Genomic DNA, 18,690 nt, shown 5'->3' with positions numbered 1-18,690 from the left:
GGAGGAGGAGGGGGAGGAGGAGGGGGAGGAAGGTGACGGCAGCGATGCTGATACTGGGAGAGATGGGGAAGACGATGATGGGGAGGCGGAGGTCGTGCTAAGGGTGGTCGTTGGTGGTGGTGTTCTTGCTGACAGGGGTGAAGTATGTGGGGAGAAGAGTAAGTGACCCTACCCCCTCCTTCCTCCCGGGAGGCTTCCTTGGCCTCGTGGGCCTGCAGAGAAAGGAAGGAAGACTCAAAAGCGACCAGCTGGAGAGGTCCAACTGGCTCCTCCCAAGAAAAAGCCCAAGACTCAGTCTCAGAAGCCTCCTCCCGGGTCCTCCCCTCCCCTCGGGTCAGCAGGGAGCCTGGGGGGCACCCAGAGACGAAGATTCAGAGGCCACGAGGAGAAGAACTCAACTCGAGGGAAAAAGAAGGAAGAGGGCTTCCACAGACTTCGCGGTGGTGCGGCTCTCCCCTTTTGTCAAGAGTCTGCGGCAAAGACCTTCCCCAAGGCTTCCGGATCCGGCTGAGAAGCCTTCACGGCACAACTGAGGTTCTGGCTGAGCCAGGTCACTCAAGGATGGTAAGGATCAAAATAGCACTGTGTTGGGGACGCTGGTCCCTGAAACCCTGTGCGACTCTCCCGCCTCCTCGGCCGAGACCCCACCCTCCCGAGCAAACCGCCCGGCGCTGTGGAATTCCACCCAGTCCCCGGCAAGGCAAGGCAAAACAGGGCTCTCAAGGAAAGCAAATTAAACCATCCACCACTCTGACTGGGAATAAATTAGCAACAAGGGCACAAGGGAAACACGGCTGGAGACAGAGAGGGAAACAGAGGCAGGGGAGGGGAGCACGGGGAGGAGAGGCACGCACGGGGAGGCGCGGAGGTGGCCACCCTGCGCCAACGCCGGAGACGGGTCCCGACCACACAACGGTGGCACAGAGTATGTAAGGTTCTGCTCGCCTAATGCGTTTCGATTATTGATTATCCTCCCTAGCAAATAGTTGAAACCGCACTCAATCCGGTGATCAACGGGCCCTGGACAAATGAATGGCCAAAACGAACCAGAAGATGCAACGTGCTAAGAAACTGAAACGCAAAGAGAAAGCCTGCTAGGAGCCATCAAGCAGAAAAACGAGCTGAAGTTACGTGTGTTAAAAGCACTCGGGTCAAGCGCCTGAGGGTGCAGCTAGCGATCCGTGAGCGTAACCCGTTAGCTGAATTCCAAAAAGACACGTGACATTCAAAGGAATAAAAATGCAGGGGCGTCTGGCTGGCTCGGTTGGTTGAGCATCCGACTCTTGATTTCGGCTCGGGTCACGATCTCGGGGTCGTGAGATCAGGCCCCGTGTGGGGCTCCGCACTGAGTGTAGATAGAACCTGCTTGGGCTTCTCTCTCCACCCGCCCCCACCGTCTCTCTGCCCCTCCCCCATTCATGTGCAGGCATACACGCGCGTGCGCGCACACACTCTCTCCAAATAAAAAAAGGAATGTTTAAATTTTTAAAGGACTCAACATGAAGCTTTTACGGATTTCTCCTCCACCATAATCAATGCCTCCCTCAGCCAACAGAGCAACTCCACTGATTCCGGAGGGAAAGGATCAGATCTGGGAATCGCGTGTCGTGTAGACACACGACTCCTCTTCGGGGTATAGGGTGATATTCGGAAATCTGCAAATTTCTGACGTGTTACCACATGAGCACCTTTCCGGCAAAAAACTGCCTAGGAGTCTCCCCCCCAGACACACACATATCTAGGGCTGAGTCAAAGAAAAGTCTTGAATAGGCAAGTCATGGAAGGAAGGGTCAGTGATAGAGCCTATTAAACGTAAGGTTGCAGGGTCAGGAGACGAAAACGTTCATCGGCGATAGTTTAATTGCAGTCACACCGGATTATGTCAATAAAGACCGGAGAAGTATGGAAAAAAAATACCTGAAAATCTCAAAAACGCCTTGAACTCCTCAAAAGGGAGTCGATGTTTCCGATTAGCTAGGGATAAAAACACAATGAGGAACGTTCACGGTGTCAGGGGTGCCTGGGTGGCTCAGTTGGCTGAGGGTCATCTGGCTTTGGCTCAGGTCGTGATGTCACAATTCATGAGTTCGAGCCCCGCGTCAGGCTCTCTGCGGTCAGCGTGGAGCCTGCTTCGGATCCTCTGTCCCCCTTTCTTTGTCCCTCCCCGGCTTGTGCGTGCTTGCTCACTCTTTCTCGCGCGTGTGCAAAAATAAACACCGAAGAAAGAAAAGGGGTGCCTGGGTGCCTCAGTCAGTTAAGTGTCCGACTTTGGCTCAGGTCACGATTTCGCAGTTTGTGAGTTCAAGCCCCACGTCAGGCTCTGTGCTGTCAGAGCAGAGCCTGCTTTGGATCCTCTGTCCCTCTCTCTCCCCGCCCCTCCCCTGCTTGCGCTCTAGCAAAAAATTCACAGCGCCTGTTTTAGAGGTTGCCCACGAAATGAAACTACAGCATCTAGCCCTGAGACCACAATCGATGCTCTAAACAAAGCTGACCATCAAAAGGTCACAGATCAAACGGACAAGGGAAGCACACAAAACGGGAATCGTGAGAGATTACGATAGCAGTTGGAACAGACCGATTACAACAATAAAGAAACGCGGCCTAAATTCCCTCACGTAAAGATACAGTCCCAGATTTGATGAAATGGGACCCAAACGGAGGCCCCTCGAAACCAAAACAGCACTGAGAGATTTCCAAAGAAAAATCTGGGCAAAAATCCTGTCACCAGATTTGGTCAAATGAAGAAGTTGCACGAGAAGATAGGATTTAGAGAACACGGTATTGCACAAGGTGAGAAGGGTCACGAAACAACGGCAAAAGGCATTCTGCACAGCAAGGGCAGGATGTCACCGCACCATCATGCGATCGGAGAGGATACTGCTATAAACATGGCAATGAGGATTCACGTGGACACAGCCACTTTAAAAAAAATTTTTTTTCAATGTTTATTTTTGAGAGAGAGAGAGCGAGCGAGCATGAGTGGGGGAAGGGGCAGAGAGAGAGGGAGACACAGAATCCGAAGCAGGCTCCAGGCTCCGAGCTGTCAGCACAGAGCCCAACATGGGTCTCGAACCCACAAGCCGTGAGATCACGACCTGAGCCGAAGTCGGACGCTTAACCGACTGAGCCACCCAGGTGCCCCGGACACAGCCACTTTATAAAGCAATTGTGCTCTCTCTCCAGAGCCTTGCACTGTCGCAGACGAGGGGTCTGGAGTTCTTTCTTGTCCAGCAAGAGAGCGGACACAGAAATGAATACGAGAGAGGCTAAAGTCTGGGAGGAGACAAGAGCCCCGAACAGGAATTTTGTCTCCGTATTTGAGTTCTCAAGATCTTACACACGTGGTGAACATGGAGAAAACAATCGGACAGTAATCATTAACTTGTGTGATTAAGAGGCAAAGGGTCTGGGGGGGAGGTGGGGACAAGTGGTGTTTGTGATCAAGGTACATTGGTGTCAAATGGAAAGTAATTTCCTGCAGGTGATGGAACAAGTTACTCGTGATCCCGGTACAATATCGCGCTAGCTAACCTCTGGTGCTTTCGCCCAGTGGTGGCAGCTTTCCGCTCTAAGCTTGTTTCCCACCCATTTATGTAAATAGAACCTATTTCCCCACATTGCACGGCTCCTATTCTTTGACTCAGTCATTCCATTTACGATAATCCATCCCTAAGAAATCATGCAAAATGAGCACAAAGGCTCATGTCCCGAGGTTACAGTATATATTCATATTAGCAAGAACCTGGTAATCATCTAATACACCCCAAAACAGAGGAAAAGTAAATTTAAGTAAGAATATTTAAAAAAAAAAAAAGATGCTTCTGGACAGTTTTAATCACATAGGAAAAATGCTAAGATATTAGGTGGAAAAAGTACAAAAAATAAGTCTTGTACACAAGACAATATTAAATATACTAAAGAAATACACATGGGAAAAAAGGTTCCGAGGTAATAACATGTTAAGTAACAGTGGTAAGGAACAGTGGGAGTTACAAATAGTTTGAACTTTTTCCTTGTACTCTTCTTTATTTTCTAAATTTTACAAGTTGACTATGTACCATTTATATGATAAAAAAAATAAAGGTCTATATGCATCAAACAACATGGCTAAAATCCTAGTAAGGAAAACCATTAAAAACACAGAGTAAATAATTTGGTGTGACAAATTAGCTCATCATTGTCCCATAGGGGAGATAAATTGGACGATAAATAAGGATGCAAACACCATTGTTAGGGGCGCCTGGGTGGCTCAGTTGTTTGAGCATCCGACTTTGACTCAGGTCGTGATCTCTTGGTCTGTGAATGTGAGCCCCACATAAGGCTCTCTGGAGTGCGGAGCCTGCTTGGGATTCTCTCTCTCTCTCTGTCCCTCCCCTGCTCACATGCTCTCTCTCAAAAATAAGTAAAACATTAAAAAAAAAGAGCATCGTTAGGTAAATGTGAAAGTCTTTTTTTTTTTAATTTAAACAAATTTTTTCATGTTTATTTTTGAGAGAGAGAGAGTGAGCAGGGGAGGGGCAGAGAGAGAGAGGGAGAGAGATACAAGGCAAATATGAAAGTCTTTATTTTTTAGGTTTATTTAAAAAATTTATTTTTTAATGTTTATTTTTGAGAGAGGGCGTGAGCAGGGGAGGGGCAGAGAGAAAGAGAGGAAGACACAGAATCTGAAACAGGCTCCAGGCTCCGAGGGGTCAGCACAGAGCCCTATGTGGGGCTTGAACTCAGGAATGGCAAGATAATGACCTAGGCCAATTTGGATGCTTAGCCGCTGAACCACCCAGGTGCCCCATAAGTTTAATTACTAGAGAGAGAGAGAGAGAGAGAGAGAGAGAGAGAGAGAGAGCGAGCGCGCACGAGTGGGGAAGGGACAGAGTGGAGAGGGCAAGAATCCCAAGCAGGCTCAGGCTCTACACCGACAGCTCAGAGGCCGACGCGGGGCTCGAACCCACAAACCATAAGATCGAGATCTGAGCTGAAGTTGGAGGCTCACCTGACTGAGCCATCCAGCCACCCTAGTGTGAAAGTCTTTAAAACGGACAAGAAAGATTACTGGGTATCCTATCAATAGGCCCTGTGGGTTAACTAAATCTCCCCTTGTTTGGGGGCTCCTTTTAAAACTCCGCAGAATGTAGAAGAGAGACGATGCTGAAAAATAACTCTCGTCCACAGCGACGCACAGGAATTTTGTCTGGCAGAATGCAACTGACTGTCGCCATCACTGTGGACAGTGCCCGGTTCTGCACCGATTCACAGATTGGCTCAGAGCTCCTAGTTGCCTCTATCCATGGTGCATGGCCTTGGAATTTTCCGTTGAACTAGCTGTAACATCCTACTGGTTCTCACATTAATTAAGTTTTTAAAAATATTCATGTTGCCTTAAAAAAAAAAAAAACGGGGGGGAGCTCGTGGCTGGCTCAACTGGTAAAGCATGTGACTCATGATCTCACGGTCATGAGTTCAAGTCCCACACTGGGCATGGAGTCTACTTAAAGCTAAAAAAAACTGGGGCACCCAGGTGGCTCAGTCGGTTAAGCGCTGGACTTCGGCTCAGGTCCTGATGTCATGGCCTGTGGGTTTGAGCCCCGTGTGGGGCTCTGTGCTGACAGCATAGAGCCTGCTTTGGATCCTCTGTCTCCCTCTCTTGCGCTGCCCCTTCCCCACTCCTTGGGCGCTTGCTCTCTCTCAAAATGAAATATTAAAAAATTTTTAAAAATTAAAAAAACTGCAACTTAAAAAATTAGAATATTCAAGTTCTGTATATTGAGAATAGAAAACTAAGACAACGTAATTCTTTACTTTCGTTATTCACTCATTATAATAAGATCATAAACTAGATCATGAGTACCTTAAAAAAAATTTTTTTTAACGTTTGTTTTTGAGAGAGAGAGTGTGAACAGGGGAGGGGCAGAGAGAAAGGGAGAGACAGAATCTGAAGCAGGCTCCAGGTTCTGAGCCATCAGCACAGAGCCTGATGCGGGGTTCACACTCACGAAACGCGAGATCATGACCTGAGCCAAACCCCGACCCTTAACTGACTGAGCCACTCAGGTGCCCCCATCGTGAATAGCTTTTAAAAAAATTTTTTTTCAACGTTTTTTATTTATTTTTGGGACAGAGAGAGACAGAGCATGAACGGGGGAGGGGCAGAGAGAGAGGGAGACACAGAATCGGAAACAGGCTCCAGGCTCCGAGCCATCAGCCCAGAGCCCGACGCGGGGCTCGAACTCCCGCGAGATCACGCGAGATCTCGCGAGATCGTGACCTGGCTGAAGTCAGACGCTCAACCGACTGCGCCACCCAGGCGCCCCATGAATAGCTTTTTAAATAAATAATGGCAATATGGAAAATGATAGAAGGATTTTGTGTGAAAACCGTACCCCCAATCCAAACAGATATAAGTAAGTGATATGAACTCTATTTCTGGGATTAAAAAATTACTGAAGAAAATTCCCACCTGCAGAGAAAAAAAAAGTCTCAACTGACTTTTCTCAATTTTTAAACAAAAATTTACAGTGGCTGGTGTTGTCATTAACATCCGTAATACAAATTAAAATGTCGGTGCTGAAAAAATGAAATATTTCTACTTGTACGAGAGACAGCATTTCACTTTTATAGCGTATCTTTTAGGAGCGCATACGTCATAACAAAGAAAAGCCAAGTTATTTTCCCATTTCATGCTCTGAAAAGATCCAGGTCATTTTCTCAAGCGTCTAAGAGATCATTAAAAAAACAACTTGGGGGGCGCCTGGGTGGCGCAGTCGGTTAAGCGTCCGACTTCAGCCAGGTCACGATCTCGCGAGATCTCGCGTGATCTCGCGTGAGTTCGAACCCCGTGTCGGGCTCTGGGCTGATGGCTCAGAGCCTGGAGCCTGTTTCCGATTCTGTGTCTCCCTCTCTCTGACCCTCCCCCGTTCATGCTCTGTCTCTCCCTGTCTCAAAAATAAATCAAATGTTAAAAAAAATATATAAATAAAAATAAATAAATAAAAATAAAAAAACAACTTGGGGCACCTGGGTGGCTCAGCTGGTTGAGTGTCCAACTCTGGATTTCGGCTCAGGTCATGATCTCACGGTTCATGAGTTCGAGCCCCGCGTCGGGCTCTGTGCTGAACGCTTGCTCGGAGCCTGGATCCTGCTACGGATGCTGTGTCTCCCTCTCTCTCTGCCCCTCCCCCCTCTCTGTCCCTCTCCCTCAAAGTAAATGAACTTTATTGAACATGCAGTGCCTGTTTTGCGTCAAATAAGGTTTGAGATTTTTGAAAAAAATCATCGACAACATACGACGCATAACCGATCACAAAACCGAACACGGCCATGATAGGTTTCGGGAAAGTAGCTAACACGGGCACAGAAAGTGACATTTCACTGAAGCTAGGGTTGACCTTGGAAAAAACTACTAACAGACTCTTCTCCCCCCGTTTATACCTCGACCCCAGCCTCATGGATACATTCTTTTGGTCTCTGAATGGAAAAATGACTCTGCGATAGAGAAGCGGATTGACACCCAGCAAATATTCAAAAGGCCTCAATTTCTGAGAGAGAGAGAGAGAGAGAGAGAGAGAGAGAGAAATCGCTTGGCTAGCGGGAGGGCTGCAGAGCGGTGTGGACGAACACGGCGACACTCCAGTTCTATCACAGGTTGATCACAGGAAGTGAAGGATTGTTCCACAGAAAAGACTCTAAAAATAGAATCCGCCCCATCAATCGCTTCAGAAAAATCACATAATCACAAAGGCAATTTAAAAACTTCACTACCACCTCCTAAGACAAGATTTAACGAAGGGAAGGCAGAGATAATTTTTTGCTTTTTTCCAAACAGGCTGAGAAGGATTCTAAAAAAAGAACTGGTATTAATATTGTAATTAGGGGAGAAATACTGGAGACACGCGCTCGAAAATCAGGGGCAAAACAAAGATAGCTGATGTAGCACCAGGAACAGGACTTCAGAACGGGGTGGGGGGGGGGACACAGAGAGATCGGGGGGCCGCACAGCAGAAATGAGTCAGCGCACTGGTTTGCAGCTCACGCCAGGACTGCGCAGCAACAAAAGCAAACGGGCCAACCCAGGTCGGTGACGAAGCGTTTGAAGTAACCAAGGAGCTGAGCTGCGTTTCTACCGCTGGAAAGCAGTTCGGAAAAAACACAAGTGAAAGAACTGCCCATCACGGCTGCCAAAACCATCAACTCGGCCGCAAAACACACCATCACGTGCGCGGGCTTTCCGAGCGCAGGGTGTCCGAAACCGGTCCGAGGTGAACGGGGAGATAGGAAAATCCTCTCCTTGGTGGGGAGTTCGGTGTCGCCTCTGAACAGTTCACGGCCAAAGAGCAGGGAGTAACCACGCGCGTTCGTGTCGTCGCGAGACGGCGCTGCTGGGAAGGGGCTTCATCTCCGGGAGCCCCGTGGGGCCGGGCGGTGAGGGTCCCGCAGCCCGTCCGGCCGACACCCATGTCCGCGCAGGGATTCCAGAGCCTGGGGTCCCTTGCACGCTCCCTGGCCACCCACCGCCCACCTGACACATTCAGAGCGTCCAACCACATTCCGGGCACACGAACGACGACAGGCGACCGGTCTCACACGATATTAAAATGCGCTTGAGGAAAGCAAGACCCGGGACGGCAGGACACGACCACAGGAATGGAAACGTGGGTTGAGTGGAGGCACACGATCAGGCCCAGCAATTCTGAGGCCTACAGGAAGACAGGGACACCCTAACACACGGCAGGGCACCCCCTGAAAAGCCCGAAGACGCTAATACATCTGACGCACTGAGTACCGTCTGAAACACACACACGGAATCGGTCTTACGTCCGCCTGGGCATACAGCAGGAGCCTAATGAGAAAACAGTCACCTCTGCTCTGTGCCAGGCCCCGAGCTAAGCACCTGAGAGACCTTATTTCATTCGATCCCCGTAAGGGACTCTAAGGTGAATGCTGGAGAAACTGAGGCCCGCCGGGGGGCAGCGACTGGCTTGGGGTCCTTCAGCCAGGTCTACGTGTCCCTCCCGTGTGTGTCTTGCTCCCTCCCCCCACCCCCCCCCCCCCCGCCTCCCCACGTGCCTTGCTCAGCGTGCGACGCTCCCCTCCCGGCTGACCGAGCCTCCAGTCACCCCCGGCCTGGCCCAGAGTCCGCACCTCCTGCCGGGTCCCTGACTCCGCTCCCTTCTCCTTCCGGCCAGCAGCTGTGGCCATCTAGCTATGGACCCTGCAGGGATCACCCTTCTGAGCCTGTTTCCAGAGCTCTGAAATGGGGGCGGCGACAGGGTGACAGTGGCCACACACAGGGCAGCAGCGAGGATTAACCTGAGCGTTGAATCCCGGCCATCGCGGGTCCTCAGCCAACTTAGCGCCTCTTCTCCGGACGCAGCGAAGGGACACGGCCCCCCTGCCCCTCCAGCAGCCACCAGCCCAGCGGGGTGTGGACTCGGAGGCTGGGGGACCGGCTGCTTCCGCCCGCGTGCGCTTCAACAGAGAAGGCGCGACATCCGGCCCCCACCCTGGCTCCGGCCCCCTGCCTTCTGTCCTCCTCCAGGGCACATGCTAACAAGGGGGTGACAGGACTGGGGGCTGAGCCGCTGCGGCCACACGGGAGACCTCTCCCCAGGCCACGCGGGGGTCCCCGCACCGGGCCTGCTCCCGCCGCTCCTCACGGTCCTGCTGCCTGGACAGGGTTCGCACACCGGACACGGCCTGAAACCTCGATCGGGTGCAGACGCACGAACACGCCCCTTTCGCTCCCCTTCCTGCCTCGTAACCCGGGGAAGAGGGTGAGATCGTTAGGGTCCACACCTGTCCGAGGACCCTGGCGGGCTCGGGGCGGCTGCCTCTCCCTCTCCGCGACGGCAGGCCCGGGCCGTGCCCAATTCCCGGACAGGGCCTCACGCGCCAACCTGCCGCTGGCCAGGGCCGTTCACCGACCCAGTGCGTTCACCTCACAGTTGAACCCGGCCTCCCTGCGGGAGCCCCAAGGAAAGCCCACCTCGGACCCAACCCCTGTCGCCACAAATCCAGGCACCCTGGGGTGAGGACGCCCCGTAAGAACCCTAACCAGCACTCAGACCTTGGAGCCCCAGGGCCGCCCACGCCTACCCACCTTCTTGGTGTAGCCCATGGCCTTCAGAACAGAGTGATTCAAGGTCTCCAAGGAGGCCAGGACGTCCTCATAATCCCCCATGTGGTCCACAAAGTAATCTGAGGGAGGGGAAAGCAAAGGTCAGGGGTCACAGGAGGAGGATTCTACCCCAGCCCTCGGGCCTTCCCGTGCATCCCACCTGTGCCCCCGGGACTCCCGGGTCCCGTCCCCCGACCCCAGTCCTGGTCCCTGCAGATCGGGCACCTACCACACAGTTCCTTGGTGTCCACGTGGCTGCGGAGAGAACGAGGGAGACTCAGGTCAGGCCTGTCCCGTCCCAGCCGCCCTCCCCGCCCCCCGCCCCACCAGCACGCAGGGCCCGGAGCTCGTCAAACACCTGCCGTGCCTCCTCTCCGGACCGTCCTACGTGCCGGCACCTGAGCCAAGTTCACAGGTGAGGTGCAGCAGGTAAACGATGCCCTGCCCCCCACCCGGAAGGACAGAGCAGGGATCCACCTCTGCGTGACCTCTGACCCCACTACTACTCATTTCCTCTCCCCTGCTGCGCCCACCGACCGTGTCCCGAGGGCATAGGGCCAAGAATGGGGCTAAGTCAGGGGCTGGGCAAAGGGAGGGGGAAGGGACAGAAGGTGGAGGGCCCAGGACTCTGACAGGCTGTCAATAAAACTCGTGTGACACGCCGCCCCCCCGGCATCCCTGCCTGCTGGGTCCTGGGACAGCCGTCCTCGGGCCCACCCCAGCCCTGGGGTCCCGCAGACCCATTCCTAAGGCGTGGAGAGGACCGGGCCCCTCCTCGGAGGACGCTAAGCACCGAAATGCCACCCAGGCTGGTGAAGGTGCACGTAGCAGCCTCAGAGCAGAGACGTGACGGCAGGGTGTGCTGGGGGCGGATGCCAAGGGACCCGAGCGTCTGTGCAGTTCTGGGAGCCTTGCCCTGTCTGGGCGCCAGCTCCCTCACTGAGAGAGGAGGGGCTCCCTGGGGTAGAGAGCTCGGGGAACCCCAGGTGCCCAAGATGCTTTCTGGGAGAAGGCTCCTGGGCTGGGTTCAGAGGCTTTGCCAGCCCTGTCTTGGGAAGCTCCTTGAATTCCCACCACACGTTAAATGTTCTGACGAGTCCCGCAGAGAGGAAGCCTGTTTTGGTTGGGCTTAAACTAGGATCTTACCACTCTTTCTGATCCACGTGAACTGTTTTGGGCAGAAAGCCTACTTAGCATCCCAAGGAGCAAATGTTTATAGGTCACACCCCAGGGAATGCTGGAGAGACTCATCCTAGAAGTCTTTAGAGTTCTGACCTTCTAGAAGGTCATGGCTAAACTCTCTGACCGATGCCTCCACTCGCCCTGGCCCTTTCAAAGCTCCCTGGGGATCACAGAGGCCTCCATCCGTCTCCAGAAACAAAGCCCTTCACTGGGTCTACAGCAGAAAGCTGTTTCTTTGACGCGGCCTTCCTTGGACAAGGACACCCGGCCACCTGGTCCCCAGCCTGTGCCTCCCAGGACACTCAGCCCCTGCCTCTGGTCCAGGTGGCTACTGTGCTGGGTCCCTTGCAAACAGGCTCGGTAGCAGCTCCTTGTCCACACTAGGCCCCTCTGTCTCAGGGGACCCCAACTCATCAAATCTGCTTCACGCAGCACCCCCCGCCCCCGGAACTCGGGTCCCCATCGCCTGAGCGGGGCCCGAGGAAGGGGACCGGGTGGGGGGCGGAGAAGGGGGCTGGGGCTCATCCTGCCTGGGAAATCCCAGGCAACAAGGGAGGCCGCCAGGTCGGGCAAGCGTGAGTGGAGCATACACTTGGCACTTGACTTCGGCATGGGTGAGGCCAGAGTTTCCGGTTAGTTCTGAGACTCAAGCTCGGGGGGTTATGACGGGTTGCCTCGGACACCGAGCTAGAAGCCGGGTTGAAGGGAGAGCCAGGATGCGTATCTGGTCGGTCCGGTTGAACACAGGACCGGTGAGGACCAAGGTGATAGAGTTGACCCTGGCACCGGGGTCACTCACACCAGGGCTTGAGTTCGCAGAAGGGTGGCGTCACTGCCACCGTTCCCTTTTCGTTACCCTGCGTCCGTGCTGCAAGACGTAGGGTCCCTTCTTCCGTAGCCACGTGTGCTCAGAAGATAACTTTGCCGGCACAACAGCGTCCTGCCCACGCCCCCAGGTCACCCCAGCCGGCAGTGGGACGGGGGGTGGGGGGGTGGCCAGACAGATCCGAGGTTTGGATCAGCCAGCGTGGGGGTGTTTCAGGGGTCCTGCTCCTCCAGGGGGGTGGGAAACGGAGACCGCTCACTAGCTGCCGAGGAAGAAGCTCCCCCCGCCCCACACCCGCCGGCCGCCCCTGCCCCGACAAGCGGGACCTCGCTCACTTAGTGTTGTCGGAGTCGATGGTGTGGAAGAGAGCCTCCAGATCCTTGTCATCGAGAACGCCATCTGCGAAGAAAAGCTGGAACTCCTCCAGGGACAGCTTCCCATCGTCTGCGAGGGAGGGAAGGAGGAGAGAGGGCACCCGGTGTCTAAGAGATAAGACATCCCAGATCCCGACAGTCCCCCGGCCACCGCACCCCAGACAGATCCTCTGTGCCTGCCCCGGGACTGCCCGAAGTGACCAGCACCCTCCAGCGCACAGAAAATCCCCACCTTCTCCAGCTAATTCCCAAGCCGACGCATCAACACCCTCTCGCAGCTAATCCCCGAACCCACAGCGACTACAAGCAGTAGCCAGTTGGCTCAGGCTCACGACGGCCACGGTCAACACACACACAGCCCCTGCTCCCTGCCGGCTCATCTCTCCCCTGACTCGCCCGAGCACCTGCGGTGGGTACCGTTGAAGGCAGCAGCATGGCAAAGCCGGGCCGTCTGAGGACCCTTCTCTCTTGCTTCCAAATGCCCAGACGACCCCCCCACCCATATCTGCATCATCACCAGCCCCAGCACCCAGGTCCTGGCTCAGGGGAGGGGACACCCTCTTTCCTCTCTGCCCCGTCCGCAGGGCAGACCCCGGGCCCACACCTTCACAGCTGCCAGCAGGGAGGGACTTGCCACCCTGCCACCACGAAGACACCAAACCGCAAGGCAAGGAGGGGGCGGGCCTGGTGGGGGGCCAGCCTCTGTGGTCCTGAGATGGGAGGGGCCCCACGGGTCACTGAGGGGCTCCAAGCAGCCAGCGACTCTGGGAGAGGCTGACCGAGCTCCCACCCTCAGCAACTGGCACTTGGGCACACCTGCTGCGAGCTGACCTCTGCCCCCTGCATCCACGACCCCGACCCCTTCCTCAGGGAGCTCACGCTCCTTAAAGGAGCCGCGTCTGCGGCGGGCAGTTGGAAGTGAGGGAGAGGGCAGCCCCCAGCCCCTCCACGCAGACCTCCTTCCATTACTTCCAGCCAGGCTGCAACCAAAGCCCCCGCAAGCCCACGAGGGTACGTCTGCGTGGGTTAGAAAGGGATGGCCCTCCTTGGATGGGAGGGAGAGGCAGGTGTGGCCCCGTATCAGGACTGGGCCGGGCGCGGAAGGCAGGCTGGATCTGAGGTCCTCCCTTCCATCCGGAAGGGGCCCGACCATACACGGCAGGCCCAGCTGGGCCCAGAGCAGAAGGATTCTCTTGTATCGTATTTTTTAAGAGTTTTTTTTTTTTTTAAGTTATCTATTTGAGAGAGAGAGAGAGAGACAGAGGGGGCTGAGCAGGCGAGGGGCAGGGAGAAAGGGAGAGAGAGAAGCCCACCCAGGGTCCGCAGTGCACGCCGAGCCTGACACGGGGCTTGACCTCATGACTGAGAAACCATGACTTGAGCCGAAATCAAGAGACGCTTAACCGACAGAGCCACCCAGGTGCCCCTTTTAAAAGATTTTACCTTAAAAAAAAAAAAAGTTTATTTTTGAGAGAGAGAGAGAGAGAGAGAGAGAGAGAGAGAGACACGCAGAGTGTGAGCAGGGGAGGGGCAGAGAGCGAGGGAGACGGAATCCGAAGCAGGCTCCAGGCTCCCAGCTATGAGCGCAGTCTGACCTGGGGCTTGAACTCACGAACCACAAGATCACGGGGAGCCGAGGGCGAGTCTGCGCCCTGTGGACGCGTGCTGACCGACCGGTCGTGGTGGCCAGGGGCACAGAGTCGGGGTGGGGGTGGGGGGGGATCTCCCTGCCCCCGTCTCCTCCTGCCTGTCCTGCCCGGGGCACCTGCGTCCGGGGTGCCCTGTGGAGGGCAGGCAAGAGACGCCCGCCGGGCCTCCCGAGCACGGCCTTCCTGGCTGCCATTTCCCTTCAATGTCCTGCCACAGCCCGGATGAACCCAGAGCGGCTAATGAGGGGGAGAAACACCTGCCCGGGCTTCTGTGCGATCAGAGGCACAGCCCCGGCCCCCCCACTCTCAGCAAGGACCCCCGAGCGGGCGGCCGTGTGCGGGCGTCTTGGCTAATGAGCACGAGCTCAGCCTCTGTCACGGGGACCTTTCAAACGGCCGCAGGCTGCTAGCGTCCACGTCCCCGGGGACAGACGCACCCTGGCGCCCGGCCGTCTGCTGGACGCCCCGCGCCGCCCTTCCAAGGCCCCAGACCCCTGACCCTCGGCCTCCCCTCGGGAGCCTCGACAGGTCTCTATCTCAGCGCAGAAGCCGCTGTCCCGGGAGCCGTCAGCACGGGCCGGCCCAGAGCGCTCGGCCCCGGGACCCCAGGGACTTAGGGGAGGGGACCATACCCCGCCTGGCACCCCCCCCCCCCCAACGCGGCATCTTCCGCAGCAGATGCCTGGGGCAGGGAGTGCGCGAAGCCACTGCGTGTGTAGTTCTAGCCGCACTCACTCCCGGCCAGACGTGTTCTCAAGCCAGGCTGGACGGGGTCAGAACTGCCCAGGCTGCTCCCCAGCCAGGGGTCTACGGTCCCGCCCCTGCTCGGTCTGGGCCTCGCTTTTGCCGTCTGTAAAATGGGGGCGGGTGCTTCTTACCCCAGCAGGAGCACAGGGAGGCCCCAGCGAGGTGCCCAATGGGTGCCCATGGCCCCTGGCAGCTCCCCGGATGGAAGGCACAGGTGGGAACCCCACACCTGTGGGCAAACCACGGCGTCCGCGGCCACGGGCGGTGCTGGGCTCGGGGTCTCCCACGGCAGGTGTCCCCGGGTCCCGTGCCGGCTCCACCAAGGCCCTCTGAGAGGGGACTGGTGTCATCACGCCCACTTACAGATGGGGAAACCGAGGCCCCAGCTGACTGGCCTGAGCTCACAGAGCTGCCAAGTGGCCGAGCCGGGACTCGAACCCAGGAGTCCCTGTGACACAGAAGGGACTCTTCCCCGGAAGCGTCCCTGGAACCGACGTCACACTCCCGCATTAACCCTGGGGACAATCCCCCCAGGGCCACTCGGCGGTGGCCAGGAAGACCCGAAGCCCCGGGAGGAGAATGGGCCCGGCCCCTCTGGGGCCCATGGAGCGAAGTCAGGGGACCCCAGAGCGGTCCCTGGGGTGGAAACTCGGCCTCTGACAAGGCAACAAGTGACGAGGAGGAAACCCCACCTGTGTCTGAGGGCGGCCGGTGAGCCACCCGCCCACGTGTGCCACACACATACACCCACACACACAGGGCCACGCGCACTCAGTGTGTCGAGCGGCAGTTACGGAGACACGGCCGTCCGCACCCACGGACACCTGCCGGGAGACGCACATAGCGTGCACCCGCGCCCCCCGCGCCGGCAGACCCGTTACCCGTAAGCCCGCAAACGTCTGCTGGGGACCCACTGCGTGCGAGCATCGGGCCCACGCCAGGGACAAGCCCCGAGTCCTGCCTGTCAAGGGCTCACGACGTGCCACGGGGTCCTGGCCACTGCACTCTGAGGTCGCCAGAGAGACGCCCGTGTCAGGGATCAGGCCCTTGACCTGCTCTGTAGCCTCTGAGGCTTCTTGAGAAGAGCTGCCACGACCCCTTCTCGGGTCACTGAAGCCCCCCCCAGCCCCCTCCCTCCGCCCTGCTCCACGTGGAGCTGCTGGGGAGAGTCCTGTGTCCCAGTCGGCCTGGGAGGTGCCGCTCTCGTGCCCGAGGAGGGGGACAAGGGATGGAGACCCCTGGCTGTGCACCCCAGCCCCCGAGGCCTCACGTCGCACCCCCAACACCATGGGGGGGCGGGTCAGCCGTAACCGCCGGGGCCAGGGAGGGAGGGGTTCGGGGGACCCGGGTGAGAGCTGCCGCCTTCAACTCCAGCCCGGCAGGAGGCGCTGGGGCCTGAGGGCCCTGGGGACAGGCACCGGGGCCCCTGTCCCCCACCCTGCCCCCCGGCAGGGGCCCTGACACTTGATCAATTTTCCCAGCGAACAAAACAAACCGTGAGGGAGCCCTGCTTGATTCTCTCGTGGACTCTGTCGCCACATCTCCTCGCTCCACAGCCAAGGCAGTAGGCGAGTTAAGCGTTCTCACCCCACTTTAGAGATGGGCAAGACCGAGGCCTGCGGAGACACCGTGCCTTGGCGACAGTCCGGGGAGAGTCGCCCGGGGCCCAGCGATGAGGACAGCGGTATTTACAGGAAGTGGTACCGACTCGTGCTGCACCTGTGAGGCTCAGACGGGCCTTGCGAGGCTGGGAGGCGGGGGCCTCTCTGAGAAGTCAGGAGAAGTCTGACTTCTCTCTGCTGGCCACGACGGGCCACTCACGTGGCTGGGGAGGGGGCGTGGCGTGGGGAAAAGTTCGGGGGTTTGCAGCACAACCTTGACTGCCTTCGCGCAGCTGGGCGGCCCCGGGCAAGTCACTTAACCTCCCTGGGCCACTCCGGAATCGTCAGGACAGGAGCGGCAGCCGTGAGTGTGTGAGGTCGCGGTGAGGAAAGAGGCACCAGGGCCGGGAGTGAGGCCGTGAAGGGTGGTCCCTGGGCATCCCCCACCCCGGGCTGCTCTGGCCCAGCCCAGCTGCGTGAGGGCGATGATGGTTCACCAGCACGTCCCGCACGACAGACGTCTCAGCATCCGAGACGGCCACACGCCGAACCCCCGCGGCATCCCTACAGCGCGGGAACTACGGGAATGCCCCCCAGACGCAGAGAGGGAAACTGAGGCACAAGGCAGCACCGGCCTGTGGTGTTCTGACCTCCAAGGCCTGTACTTGTCACCGGCAGGTTCAAGGCCGTCCATGCCCCCACCCCTCGGCCCTCCCCCCCGCCAGGCGCCGGGACGGGAAGAGCCGGGGCCTCCTTCAGGGGACAGCCCGGGAGGGGAACTCACCGTTTTTGTCCGCACGTCGGAAAATCTGCAGGGAAGAGAGGTGGCGTCAGTGAGGGGCCCAGAGGGGCGGGCGCCCTCCAGCGGCCTCTGACTCATCTCGAGATCCCCCTCCTCCCAGGAGGAGACCCCGGCTGGGATCCAGGGCGGGAGGGATGTTTCAGGCGGAGTCCTCCCTGCCGCCGGGGAGGAAGCTGCGCCCACTCGCCTTCTGTGCCGCCAGCCCACCCACGACCGCACTGACAGACACGCGCACGCACACGTGGACACACGCACGCTCACACCCAGCCGCGGGCCCGCGGGTGTGCCCCCGGAGCCACTGGTCCATGCGGCTTTCCCACCGTGCCACGCTCAGTCACACGCTCAGAAGCCGTGTCCCGTGGACGCGGCCACACGCCTCGCACCATTGCACCCCTCGGGGAGCCCCGGTTTTCTCCAGCGGGGTGGCTTAAGTCTGAACAGAGGCGTCTGCTAACGGGACCTGGGGGGGGGCCTGGTGACTGGACCCCCCCAGGGGCAGGACTGGATTATTTCTTGGGGGGGGGTGGGGAGTGGGCGGAAGCAGGCCACCAAGAGCTCAGAAAACCAGGTGCACTGCAGGTGCAAGTCTCTGGCTGCTGTGGGAGGGGATGGGGGGACAGCCCAACCCCCGCCCCCCAAACATGAGCCGAGACCCCATAACCCCCCCCCCACCCTGTGGTATTTTTGGGAGCGGATGAGCCACACTGATAAGAAGGGGGAGGGGGAGGCCCCACCCCCTCTGGCCATGGTACCTTGGGCCCAAGCCCTCAGGCCAAGGACAGATGTCCCCCCCCATCCCTCCTAGCACCACACATGGTGACAGACTGAGGCAGCAGTTCACGAAGGGCTTCTCAAACATCACCCCCTTCCCTTAGCTGAAACCCTAGTCTGGGGTACTGAGCAGGAGCAAATGTGGCTGGGGCAGAAGGGGGACAATTATCAGAGCACCGGGACCCTCCCCCAAAGCCCCATCGTGGGCACTCCACACCCGTGCCCCTGACTGCAAAGTTCCCCGAGGCCAGGGTCCCACCCTCAGGTGCCCCCCTCCCCATGCCTCAGGCAAGTGAATGGTGCAGACCACGTGATGTGGCGCCGGGAGTCCGCTCATCACCCCATTTCCTAGATGAAGAAATGGGGTCTCGGGGACCCGCACACGCCAGCTTGAAGAGGGCACCGGAGCTCGCTAAGCCGTACTGTTAGAAGCAGGAGGGGTGTGGACAGGGCTTCCCTACAAGGGCAGGCCCAGAGCTTTCGCCTCCAGAGCTAGGCTGGGGGTCCTGAGGGAGAGGATCCATCTGTGCATGCGTGCGTGCGTCTGTGTGTGTGTGTGTGTGTGTGTGTGTGTGTGTCTGGGGGCGAGGCAGCCACAAGCACCCACGGCACAGCTCGCCCTTCCCC

The 18,690-nt window shown here is 57.5% G+C and overlaps 1 protein-coding gene across 1 annotated transcript in view; it reads right to left on the bottom strand.

The window, feature by feature from the left end:
- The window catches only part of NECAB2 (N-terminal EF-hand calcium binding protein 2), a 27,005-nt gene extending 9,604 nt beyond the window's left edge, over nt 1–17,401 (bottom strand). The window contains exons 1-3 of the mRNA XM_040443226.1: nt 17,275–17,401; nt 12,455–12,563; nt 10,094–10,191 (exon numbers count right to left, since the gene is read on the bottom strand). Coding sequence (XP_040299160.1) covers nt 10,094–10,191; nt 12,455–12,563; nt 17,275–17,370 — 303 coding nt within the window. The 5' untranslated portion in view covers nt 17,371–17,401. The remainder of the gene's footprint in view (nt 1–10,093; nt 10,192–12,454; nt 12,564–17,274) is intronic.
- Between the last annotated feature and the right edge of the window lie 1,289 nt (nt 17,402–18,690).

This window comes from Herpailurus yagouaroundi, unplaced genomic scaffold (genome assembly GCF_014898765.1).
Source record: "Herpailurus yagouaroundi ecotype Mexico unplaced genomic scaffold, PumYag 190, whole genome shotgun sequence".
Classification (NCBI taxonomy): Eukaryota; Metazoa; Chordata; class Mammalia; order Carnivora; family Felidae; genus Herpailurus; species Herpailurus yagouaroundi.
This window is presented reverse-complemented; position numbering and strand designations above follow the sequence as displayed.